Source organism: Poecilia reticulata, linkage group LG18, assembly GCF_000633615.1.
Source record: "Poecilia reticulata strain Guanapo linkage group LG18, Guppy_female_1.0+MT, whole genome shotgun sequence".
NCBI classification, from domain to species: domain Eukaryota; kingdom Metazoa; phylum Chordata; class Actinopteri; order Cyprinodontiformes; family Poeciliidae; genus Poecilia; species Poecilia reticulata.
Genome location: NC_024348.1, coordinates 16,650,225 through 16,662,523, shown reverse-complemented (window position 1 = coordinate 16,662,523; position 12,299 = coordinate 16,650,225). Strand labels below are relative to the sequence as shown.

At 41.7% G+C, this 12,299-nt stretch overlaps 1 protein-coding gene across 1 annotated transcript in view; it reads left to right on the top strand.

Moving 5' to 3' along the window:
- dhx15 (DEAH (Asp-Glu-Ala-His) box helicase 15) overlaps window positions 1–11,092 on the top strand; it is a 32,497-nt gene extending 21,405 nt beyond the window's left edge. Inside the window, exons 7-14 of the mRNA XM_008435819.2 lie at window positions 1,053–1,139; window positions 1,553–1,702; window positions 2,140–2,248; window positions 6,213–6,404; window positions 7,492–7,614; window positions 8,347–8,537; window positions 9,213–9,382; window positions 10,545–11,092. Of these exons, the coding sequence (XP_008434041.1) occupies window positions 1,053–1,139; window positions 1,553–1,702; window positions 2,140–2,248; window positions 6,213–6,404; window positions 7,492–7,614; window positions 8,347–8,537; window positions 9,213–9,382; window positions 10,545–10,662 (1,140 nt within the window). The 3' untranslated portion in view covers window positions 10,663–11,092. The remainder of the gene's footprint in view (window positions 1–1,052; window positions 1,140–1,552; window positions 1,703–2,139; window positions 2,249–6,212; window positions 6,405–7,491; window positions 7,615–8,346; window positions 8,538–9,212; window positions 9,383–10,544) is intronic.
- The last annotated feature ends 1,207 nt before the right edge of the window (window positions 11,093–12,299 follow it).

Genomic DNA, 12,299 nt, shown 5'->3' with positions numbered 1-12,299 from the left:
CTTTCTCCAATATTGTCACATCGCAGGTTTTCCCCAGCATCATGCAAGCCCTGTAGTGAACTCATGATGGAAAAGCACGGAGCTGAACGTGAAGACTGTGTACTTGGCTTCAAAAAATTGTCTAAAAAAATGTCCAAACTAAGTTCATAGCAAAGCTTTGCCTTGGCTTGTACTCAAAGTAAAGCTGTCGATGCCAACATTGCACAGCAGAAATCAAGAGCAAGTCATGAACAGTGAGGTCGGCACAGTTGGTGCATCCCTAGATAGCAATGCTTCAGATATCAAGAAAGAAATACTTGCTTCACACAAGTCCTCACTGTGGGGAGAAAAGACGTATGATAAACAAAAAAATACATATATTGTTTGGTGCTGCATTGTAGAAAAAGTGAAATATTTTCTTGGGCCTAAAGAATTGACTTGCAAAAAAGATGTATAGACTTACAATCTTTTGTCCTGTTACTTAAAACTACAGTGTATTTTATTAGCATTTTATGTGACGGTCAAACAGAAGGAAGTAAAGAAAAGATGGACGGAGCTAAATACTTGGCAGTCTGGGGAGGAACCCCAATAAGTCTGAAAAAGATTTGAGACTTGGATGGAGGTTTGTCTCAGACCATATTCATGTGTTGGCCAAGGTGCAGATCTAGTTCTAGTTGAGAATCTGACCAAAAAAAAATAAAAAATTGTAAAAAATAAATTATTTTAACTCAGTTATCGTGTTGATTTACCACCTTCAATCAAAAAGCACAGATATGACATGACAAAATGTTAGCATTTTCAATGAGTACTAATTATTCTTCAACAGAGGATTGAGTACCAAATAGTCGTCTTGTTGTCTTTGGTTGCAGTTTTTATAAAATTAGGGAACGTTTGCGAATCGCAGCTTAACATTCCACGGCCAGCCGAAAGCAAAAAGCACGGTGCTGTTCACCTGATGGAACAGCACCGCATGAACCTGATGTCAGTCGAGCCAGATCCAACCTCTGAGATCCCATCAGTCTTTCCGGACGCCTCAGGTGGATCATTTAAATCATGTGTCCTCATGTTCGCAGGTCGTCGTGTCAACAAACATCGCCGAGACGTCCCTGACCATCGACGGAGTGGTGTTTGTAATTGATCCCGGATTTGCCAAGCAAAAGGTTAGCTTCCCCTTCCCCCCACCTCCTACACCCACCCCGCAACTCCTTATCTGCTGCGATCATCTGCGTCTGTTGCCTGAGAATCCTCAGATAAACACAGCAGTGCACAACTGACAGCAGCAAAGATGGAAAAGCCTGTTATTTATTCCCCTGACATTTCACCAGCCTGAAGCCAAGTCATACACTCGGCACAAAACAAGATTATATATTCACCGTGGCGAATTGGGCGCATGTGTCACTCTGCAGCTTTTTGTCATCATCTTGTAGATGCGCTAGATGTTACTTTACTTTCTTAATTTTTTCTTTAAAAAAAAGAAAAAAAAAAAGCACTACCCCAGTTTAAGCATTTCTGTTTTTTGTTTTTTTTCCCCCCCGTTAAATCATTTCAAGGCTTTTCTCTCTGTTCCTCTCAGGTGTACAACCCACGCATCAGAGTGGAATCCCTTCTGGTCACAGCCATCAGCAAGGCCTCGGCTCAGCAGAGAGCGGGTCGCGCCGGACGGACGCGCCCGGGAAAATGTTTCCGCTTGTACACGGAGAAAGCTTACAGGACAGAAATGCAGGTGAAAAGCGGCGTGGCTTTAAGATGACTGAGATTACATGAAATATAAACTCAAGACGTCTCCTTGTACATGCCATTCTGCAGTCGCCTCGAGCATCTTGTATCCCCCAGAGCGACCTTATAGCTGTAGAGAAATTTGCTCTCACGACTCTTGGATTTCAGGATCCCAATTCTAAATCGCCTTCTTAAGATGTGTTAACAACATGGCCGCGGTGACAAATGAACTTCTAAAACCCAGTTTTCCACTTTCCTCAGGGTAATTCTATCCCATCACTCTTAGTGACATGGAAATGTTTCTTTTTTCAAATAGCCCTTCAGATGCCCTACGCTCCCTGTTTTCTGTTTAAGCTGACATATGACTGATTCATGAGTAGATAATAATCACTGTGTCTGATTCACTTTAAATTGTTCCCTGGGCTTCCTTTCTAAATGGCACAGGACAACACATATCCAGAGATCCTGAGGTCCAATCTTGGCTCCGTGGTGCTGCAGCTGAAGAAACTGGGCATCGACGATCTTGTGCACTTTGACTTCATGGACCCTCCAGGTCAGTTTAAAGACGACACAGATTTTTAAGCAAGAGTTGCCTTGACAAATTCCTTAAAAAAAAAAAAAAATCCTTTATTATTTATTTATTTTGGAAATGGGGCATGATTGAGTTGAATCCATCTGAACAGGAAGACGGATTAAGCTAAACATAAGAATCTGCGGAAAGACTTTAAAATTGTCGTTCAGATCTCGTTCGCCCGATTTGATTAAGCTGGAACAAAGAGGTAGAGAAGGATGCAATTACATACCACACTTTTCAGATGAATAAAACTATGTTTTTGTTAAGCCATGCATCCTGCTCCTTTTACTTTGTGGTTATTCACAACTTTGTTCTAATCTCTCTCGTTCAATCCAGATAAAACGTTTGTAGCGTGATGTGGCGCAGCGGGGAAAGGTTTAAGAACTATGATCGCTCCAACGCTCACACGGGAGCGAGCAGAGCCAGCATGCTGCGGTTTTTCATTAGATTCGAGCAATATTTGTGTAATACAGAGGACATCAGAAAAACACTTTCTTCTCCCAAGCTTTTTAGTCACAAGTTTAGATTTATCCTGCCAGCTAAAAGATGAGCCGGACCCAAACAGATGGAACAAGTCTCCACAAAGACAGTCCGGCTGTGACGATCGTGGTCGTGCTTTCGCTTTGGCAAAGTTCCATCTGAAAGCATTTAACAACTTTTCACGTTGTGGTTTTAGTTGCATCTCTTCAGAAATCACCGTCAGCACTTTTTTTCCCCCAACAACGTTGATGACTGCTCCACGCTGCTTCTCTGCACATTATCATTAGCCGAGCCTCTCTCCTTTGCGCTTTATCGCATTCTTTAATAAACCAAGAAAGACGTCTGGAGTGTGTCTTAAACAGTTTGTGTCTAATTGAGGTATCGGGTTATTGTATTTTCTAATGTATGTATTTTGAGATCCTCCCGAAGAAACCACCCACCTCTTCCTACCCCTTAACCTCCGTCTCTCCCTCCTCCCTTTTTCTCGCCATAATATAGTTTTCATCTCACCTCTGAGATTAAACCCATCTCTCCCCGTCCGCTGTGGCAAACGCCATTTGGAGAATGAAATTGGTTACATCAATAGCAGCACTATCACCTTAGCAATTGCCTTCCCTTTATATTCCTTCAGCGAAACGTGACTGACCTCCAACACTTCGCTCGCATTCCTCACAAAAAACGCGCAGGTATGCATCAACATACGGGATTGGCCTTGTCGGCGGAGTCTTAACTGGGAACAGTGGGGTGAAGGAAAAGGGGACAGGATTACCTTTTTATTTATCTGATCCACTCGGGGCAGAAGGTTTCTCCGGAAGCGGCTCCTGCACAGGCTGGTCGCAGGAGCTACTTGGGTGCGGCAGATGAAGTCTGATTTAAGTCTGAGAGTTACTAGACAGGTCTTATAACATGTATTTACAGTGGATCACTTTTTATATGCTGTGCTGAAGGTCTCTCGCTGGGAAAATGGCCAATATTGACTGAAGGAGTTGATAAATATACTGCATAAACCTTTAGAGATGGGGCTTTTTTTGTTGTTGTCTGCAACTGTTTTTATTAATAATTTTGGTATGTTTTAGTAATGTTTGAAAAGTAATTGCTGGATTTGAGTTTTGGTGTTTTTATCATCAAAGCCAGAGAGACCACTGGTTTATCTTGCTTTTCTTTCAACGGGAAGGAACAGCCCTTCTCTTTCCCTCGTGAATTTCACATGGTTAAGGTATAGCTCAAGTTTGAGTCGGTAAATAACGGTGTCAATTAAAAGAATCCATGACTTGATCAGACGGAATATCTGGTGGCGTTTTTAAAATTGAACAAATTTGGCTTCTTTTTCACATACTGCACACAATGGGTGGGCAATACGGACTTCGAATTTTATCACAATATTTTGTGGTACAATTGTGATAACGATAAATATTAAAATGCTGTTATTTCTTTAGGTGACCATATGGCTACTCGTAGCACAGCATTCAAAGCGCCAATAAAACAAATATTGCTTTAGATAAACCCCCTAACTCTATTTCCTGAAGGAGCCCATTTTCAATAGGTTTCTTCAGGATGCCACTTACTTGAAGAAGTGTGATTCGTCTCATGAATCTGAACACAGTAACTGTATTTAATCATATTTTCAAATTTACCATCATTTATTGACGCTCTCATGGAACAGAGTGGGGAAAATTGTAAAAAAAAAACAAACAACATTTTTGGTATTACTACCAGTTTTATGTTTTATTTAACATCATTGATTAAAATTGATCAAGCCAATGATAAATCAAAAATCTTGATAAGAAATTTTCACAATAAGTGATAACCAATGCAATAAATGGCCACCACTACTGTACACATGTGGATTTCTATGCACTTTAGTAGGATTTTTGCTAATAGGCCAAAAAGTTCAGTTCTGGTCTCGCATCGTCTTCCGTGTGTTTGCCGTGTTGTCACCCATGTTTCTTATGATGGTCTTTTATTTCAAAAAACGGTTCTGTTCTTTGTTCTCCCAGCACTTTGCTGGGCCAAATTCATTTTCCTGGTGACATTTCCAAAATGCGCCTTTCAAAACCGACGTGGTTCAGTGTACCTTTAGCCTTTTGCCTCATTGATTTCAACCCGGGTTAATACATCGGATTCTCGTGTGTCGAGCCAGTCGATGTTTGCTTTCTGATGAGTTGCGTCACATTTAGATTGAATTTCCACGCTGGTTCATCTTGCTAGCTGTACTTGGAAATCGGATTTTCACCTTTTGTTCAGCCCCCAACACAAGCCATCAGAATGGTAAGTAATCTGGCCGACATTCACCGTGTGGAGGAGGAGAAAAAAAATTTAAAAAGTAGCTTTGATAGACTAAATCAATATTTGTTAATCATAAAAAAACCACCTCCTTGCTGTTTGAAATTGAATTTTTTTTTTAGAAGCACTTGAGAGAAATGAAAGTGAGCAAACACCAGAGTCGGTGTTTGAAGCTAATTTTCAGTTAACATGCAACTGGTCATTAGGCGTCAGCTCTGAGGAGCCAAAGGTCAATAATTGCATCTGGAGGAAAAATCTTTTAACCAAACGGTGGAAGCCTTTTGTGTTTAAGCATTAAGTAGAAAGTTCCCCTGTAATTACATTAGTTGTTTGGGATTGCCAGAGTGTAGGATGAAAAATGAGCTCTGCCATGATTGCTTCTCTGCAAACGCCGCTGTCGAACGTAACTCTGGCCATCGCATAACGGGAGCCATCTCATTCTGATTCACCTCATGCATCTGGCTGCCAAATCTGCCAACTGCTTCCATTTTAGTGTTTGTTTCGTTTCTTAAAAGGCATTTGTCTTCTATTAAAGCTCAAAGTACAACAGGTGATGGAAGTGTTTTCTCTGTTCCCGGTCCTTTGAGGGCCAGGTTTATTTCTTCAAAAAAAAAAAAAAGCACTTTGCTTCTCCAGACACTGACAGATGGGATTCTTTCTATTTAAAAGTAAAATAAAAACAATGAAACTTTATTAACTGACTCACATTATGAACTACATAATCGGGACTAATAAAGTAATATATAAAAAACCCCACAAGCTATAACCAAGCTTACATACAGACAAAACGGGGGATTTCTGAGTGACGATAGTAACGCCATCCAGATGTAGCATTAAATAAAGCTTACATTTTTCTTTTGTTTAATTGGACTGTCAAGCAGTTAACTCTAGATAAAACAAATACATATCACGTCATTTGGCGTAACATTTAGAAAGAAACACACATATTTTAGCTTTCATGTATTGGCAAAAAGGACAGTCGGTGCTTGTACTCGTGATACTTTTAATAATATCCGACACATTTTTGTTTGAAAGTCAATTCAAATTGCACTCTTCAGGTAACGCCGCTATGAAAAGAATGACAGTTTTGCAAATTGTCTGCATCTGCCACCTGTGTGCTTCCCGCCTGTGGGGGTCGGAGCGCTTTAACAGCCCGTCGCTCCCGCTCTGTCCTCCCCAGCCCCGGAGACCCTGATGCGGGCGCTGGAGCTGCTGAACTACCTGGCAGCGCTCAACGACGACGGCGACCTGACCGAGCTGGGCTCCATGATGGCGGAGTTCCCCCTGGACCCGCAGCTCGCCAAGATGGTCATCGCCAGCTGCGAATTCAACTGCTCCAACGAGATCCTCTCCATCACCGCCATGCTGTCAGGTAATGCTCGGAGCTGGCCTGTCGCGTGAGGAGAGGCTGGACTGACCGAGAGAGCTCAGAGGACATGTGCAGGGGCTGCTTTCAGGTCCAGATTCCCAAACAGTAATACACGTTTATACCAAGACTGGAACTGGAACACCAGCTAACGTTTACCTTGCCTAGAAAAGTTAAAAACTATTATTGGACTTGTTAAGCTAGAAGCAATACTATTATTATGTCCCGCTTATATTGTAGCTCTCAAAAATGGCAAAAACCCCAAAAATGAATACAAAATTTTGATTGTTTCAACTCCACTTCCTAGTTGTTTAAGGCCACTTAGAATACATGTCATGTGTGCCTTCAGAACTTAACTACGAGGCAAGTGGAGTAAAAAGTCAGTAGTGTCAGCTGTTTGCGAGCAAGAAGGGTGGTGTTGGGGGGAATAAATGTCTGTACAAAATGTATAGGTGTAGCTGGAGCAGCACTAGCGCGCTACGGCAGTAATTGCACTTCGGGCTTGCCAAAGCAGAATGCTGCTCATTGAGATGAATCTTGACGCCTTTGAAGGGAGCGTGAGGGTCTTTGAGAGCGGGGAAATGGATTTAACTAGCTGTTTGGACGTGGTGTGCACTTAAAGCAGCTGTTTCAGGATGGAAGGTTTTTGCTGAGTTCATTAAAGCAAGCAGCAGAAGCTCACCTGAGAACGCCGCCGCCGCCGCCGTCACAGCAGCCGACCGTGAGGCTCAATAAACACAGCTTTTATCCATTAAAGGCACAATCAAGCACGTTCGATGTTAAGCAGGCCAGGAGCAAATTGACGGAGGGTAAAGGGCAGAACCAGACAGCCCCACTGAATCAGTTCTGTTAGATTGTGCACTTGTTTGGACTGGTTGTCAGATGTTAGCTGTAGCTCGTCTAAAACCAGGCTTACTGTGGAGGAGGATGGGGAATCCCATCGTCCTTCCTTCTCTTAGACCCTCCTCTCCCTTTCACCCGTAAAACTCTTGGCAATGCACTGTGCCTCGTTTGAGGCCTTGTTCTTCCCTCTGTTGGATTTGCTTAACTTATCCCTGTGGGCGGCTGGGGGGCCCATACCAACCTTGTTTAGTCCCACAGTGCTTCGTTCGACCCACGGAGGCCAAGAAGGTGGCCGATGATGCCAAGATGCGCTTTGCCCACATCGACGGAGACCACATGACGTTACTCAACGTTTACCACGCCTTTAAGCAGAGTAAGTTATGTATTTATTATTCTGTGTTACACTCATTTACATGTGAATGCATCGTGTTATTGAAAAGTTTGCAAAGGTTACCAGGTGGATCAGCGGTTGGTCAATGTCATTGTCCCCTGTTCGATTCCTGGGGCATTTACTGTGTCTTCTCTCTCTTCCTGTCTAGTTACTAATGAATAAATCCACAAAAACCTTTAAAAACCGTATTATATATATCAATTACATACAAGCTGATGTTTTTAAAACTTTATTTCTGTATATTGCGATGATTTTCTGCTTACTGCTAATGAAAACATTACATTTTAGATCAGACCAATGTTAATACATAAACGAAGAGTATGTTTAATACTTGTTTAAATGTTCCCACATTCAAAAGTTCCTTTAATCTGACAAACAAAACTCATTAAAATGCATATTCTAATTTATTGAAAATGGCGGTGTATATTTCAATAAAACCACAGTGTCAACAAACTGTGGTCCTTTGGTTATTGAAGGAGTCTTTAAATAAATTGATGATAATGCTCGCATCTGTGATTGGCCATCTTGGTAAATATGATCAAAATGGAGAAAGATAGCATCTGGTATTCACGTTTTGAGGTTTTAATAACATGCAAATTAGAGATACAAATTAATTCAAATAAATTAACCGCAGATTAACTTCTCGGTAATATTAACAGTTGAGACTAACCTGCTTAATGCTTCTCCAAATCCCTCTCCGCCACTTTGTCACAGACCACGAGTCCACCCAGTGGTGCTACGATAACTTTGTGAACTACCGCTCGCTGATGTCAGCAGACAACGTCCGGCAGCAGCTGTCGAGGATCATGGATCGCTTCAGCCTGCCAAGAAACAGCGGCGATTTCAACAGCAGAGACTATTATCTCAACATCCGACAAGCGCTGGTCACCGGCTTCTTCATGCAGGTCGGCGATCAGTCTGGTGGAGCTGCTATCGTATTTGAGCTAAAAGTATTCATTTGTTGCTCCCTGAAGCTCACCCTTTTTGAGGTCGGTCCTTCGAAAAAAACAGGTTTTTCATATTCGCAGAACACTCGCTGAAAACACAGCGTGGAGCTACAAGCACACCTACACACGCACGCACGCACACGCACACACACACATTTAGTGCCGTTTTTGTTTTAACCACATAACAAGAAATCCTATTAATTTGTCTCTTACTCAGGGATACAAATGGTGTCTTTGCAAGAAGCCATTTTCAGGGCCACGTGAAACAAGCAACCTGACAAGTTGAATTATGGTTCTAATATTGAAATATTTGTCAACATTAACCTTTATCTTGGAGACAAATTTGCAGCTCATGTTCAAGGGTTCACAGTGTTTGGTTATCACATCTTTGTTTGGAAAGGCCTTTATTGAGACTGATTGCCTTGTTTAATCACGACCGCCACAGAGGCTGGACCAAGTGGCTGCAGGGTGGGTGGTGGTGGTGGTGGGATTAGTCGTTTGAGGGCTTAAAAATAGGTTTCAAGCACCTGCTCTTTTTTCAACCATGCGGGTCAACAATAAAGAAATTTTTAAAAAAAGTGTCATTTCAATTCGTTTGGACATTTCCTTCATAACCGTCTGTTCTGTGAATAGGTTGCTCACCTTGAGCGCACCGGCCATTACCTGACGGCAAAGGACAACCAGGTGGTGCAGCTGCACCCCTCCACCGTGCTGGACCACAAACCTGAGTGGGTGCTCTACAACGAGTTCGTCCTCACCACCAAGAACTACATCCGGACCTGCACAGACGTCAAGCCGGAGTGGTGAGTTTCAGATCGCTTGTTCTGCTCTGTTCGTGTTGAGTTATGATAACTTTATTAGATTGTATTATTCTGTGTAGGAATTGGCTTCGACAAGTTTGAAGGGCTGTCACTCTGGAATATCTTAAGAGTGCCTTTTAGAAGTATTTTTATTCATTCATTCTGTAATTTATCAACCACAAACTTCAATGTTTTCTCTTTATGCTTTATGCCCCGGACTGAAACTAAACAATGTATAATTACTGGATGAAATGGAAGGAAGCAAAGTTAAACATTTGACAAATATTACATTCATTGTGATTAGTCGGAACGCTTTAGTGTCCATCCATCCATCCATTTTCTTGCACCCTTGTCCCTTAATGGGGTCGGGAGGGTTGTTGGTGCCCATCTCCAGCTAACGTTTCGGGCAAGAGGCGGGGTACACCCTGGACAGGTCGCCAGTCTGTCGCAGGGCAACACAGAGACACACGGGACACACAACCATGCACACACACACACTCACACCTAGGGGCAATTTGGAGAGGCCAATTAACCTGACAGTCATGTTTTTGGACTGTGGGAGGAAACCGGAGTACCCGGAGAAAACCCACGCATGCACAGGGAGAACATGCAAACTCCCTGCAGAAAGACCGGGGCCGGGAATCGAACCCAGAACCTTCTTGCTGCAAGGCAACAGCTCTACCAACTGCGCCACTGTGCAGCCCGCTTTAGTGTCATTAATGCCATTAAAAAAAAAATTAATATATTGACGGCACCAGATAAAAAATAGACTTGAATTCTTACTTGTCAATTAAGCATGAAGTTTTTGTTTTTTGATCTTTGTGTGATTTTCATCATATCTCACAATATCGATATGAATAAGTTTGCAAGGTGCTGTATATTTATTAAAAAAACAATTGAAAAATATGACAACAAATGTGATCCAAACAAACAAGCCAGTCACACCGGTGCGTCTTTCTGAGCAACCAGCTAACCTGAAACGACCCTTTTAGCCGTTTCTGTTCCCCCTGTGTGACCTCGTACAATTATGTTCCAAATTTGTTATGCTTGCTCCAGCAGTCGCCTCGTGAATATGGAAGAAAGTCTTTTTTTTTTTTGTTTTTTCCTCCCCTACAAGAAAACACGGGAGACAATTTTGTGACTGTTGACTTACCTTCTTTTCCAGGCTGGTGAAAATTGCCCCGCAGTACTACGAGATGAGTAACTTCCCTCAGTGTGAAGCAAAAAGACAGTTGGAGCATATTATTGCAAAACTCTCATCCAAGGAATACACTCAGTACTAAGAAGGCCTGCGAGTGCTGCGGCAGTACAGGGTGTAAATGCGAACTCGTTTCAGTGTTCTTTGTCTTTTTAATTCCCACGAAGGACACAGTGTGACTGTTTTTTTTTTCGTCTTTTTTTTCCCCCTTCCCTGCACCAAATGCTTTCTCATGTTTCATGAACTGTGGGATATTTATTTACTGGACCTTTTTTTATGCAACATTGCAAACAGGCTAAATAGGTTTAGAAATATCTTAGAAAATGAAAAATTCTGTCTGATGCATGATACTTGATGTGAATTTCAACATCCCATTGTTTATTGCTACTTTAGAGGCATTAATGTATTAAGAGTGGCTTTTGATCAGATGTAATTAAACGGCATTTTGATGTAATGTTCATCTCATTTCCCGTCAGCTGTTCCGTTTAATAAAAAATGCATTTGTAATAACTCTCTCTCTCTGTCGTCATTACAATTAAAGCATAATCTGCACATGAACTTCTCATTCGCTCGCTCAGATCCATTCGCTTCCCGACCTGTGAAAGCCGGCCCGTTTTCCCTGCCTCTTTGGGGACGTTAAATCTTCTTACGTGGGGTATTGATAGCTCGAGAAACAGTTGGAGTTGAGGAGGAATGTTAATTGCAAATGTTTCAGAACAAGATCGGTGTGAAAATCCCTGCTGTGCCAGATCCTGTTCAGGCTGCGCTGCTTTTGGGCTGGTGCCTCTTGGATGTGGAAGGTAAAGGCATCGGGTTGAGAGAATCATAATTTCCTCTTGTTTTCTATTCAGGAAAAAATATATTTAGTAGTTGGTAGTGAAAGTTGGATGTTTGTTGCCTTGTATAGCAAATGGAAAAGCTCATTGGTCTATAAATTAGTCAGAATTGAATGCTCTGACAGCTTTAGGAAGATCATTTATTTATTGTGTTTATCAGGTTAACAAGATGCATAGAGTTTGATTGAAGCATTTTCCAAGTCTGGATGACTGTGGGGAAAAAAAAAACTGATTATGGAAAAACGCTTTCATTTCCAGACATTCTTTATCCTAGTCGCTAAAACTTGCACCCATCCTTCCTTTCGTTTTTCAGACCTCAATTAAAATCTGCAAATTTATGACAGCATTTTATGTTTGTGCTTTAAAAATTGGTCAAAGTCATTGCAAATCCTAGTGGTATGAATAATTTGACTTGGGAGTGTAATAATATTTTGCAATTTAAGTTTAAATCCTTTACTCCAAAGACTGATATCTGAAAGATATTTTGTTTTGAATTTATTCTCCAGGCAAATGCAGTTAGCATGTAATAGATCTGTGATTTCTTCTTTTAAAAAAGTATTTTACTCTTTTTTTTTGTTTTGTTTTGTTTTTACATCCACTGTTCACTGATGAACTAAGAAAATGAACAAGTAAGCATTTTTACAACACCTCCGTAGCGTCTGGATGTAGGCAGGCGGAGAAACCAGACCCAGCATTTGGGACTGTTTTTTTTGTTTTTTTTTAAATTAAGCCTGCAGATTCTGTAATGTGCCACGTCAGGAAACGACCACGTGTGCTCCAATGTTTTTGACTGTTGGGGAAACGAGTTTCTGAGCAGTCGGCCGTTTGCTCGGGAACACACGGAGCGACACAAAAAGTCTCCGTCTGACTAATCAGGCCAATAGAA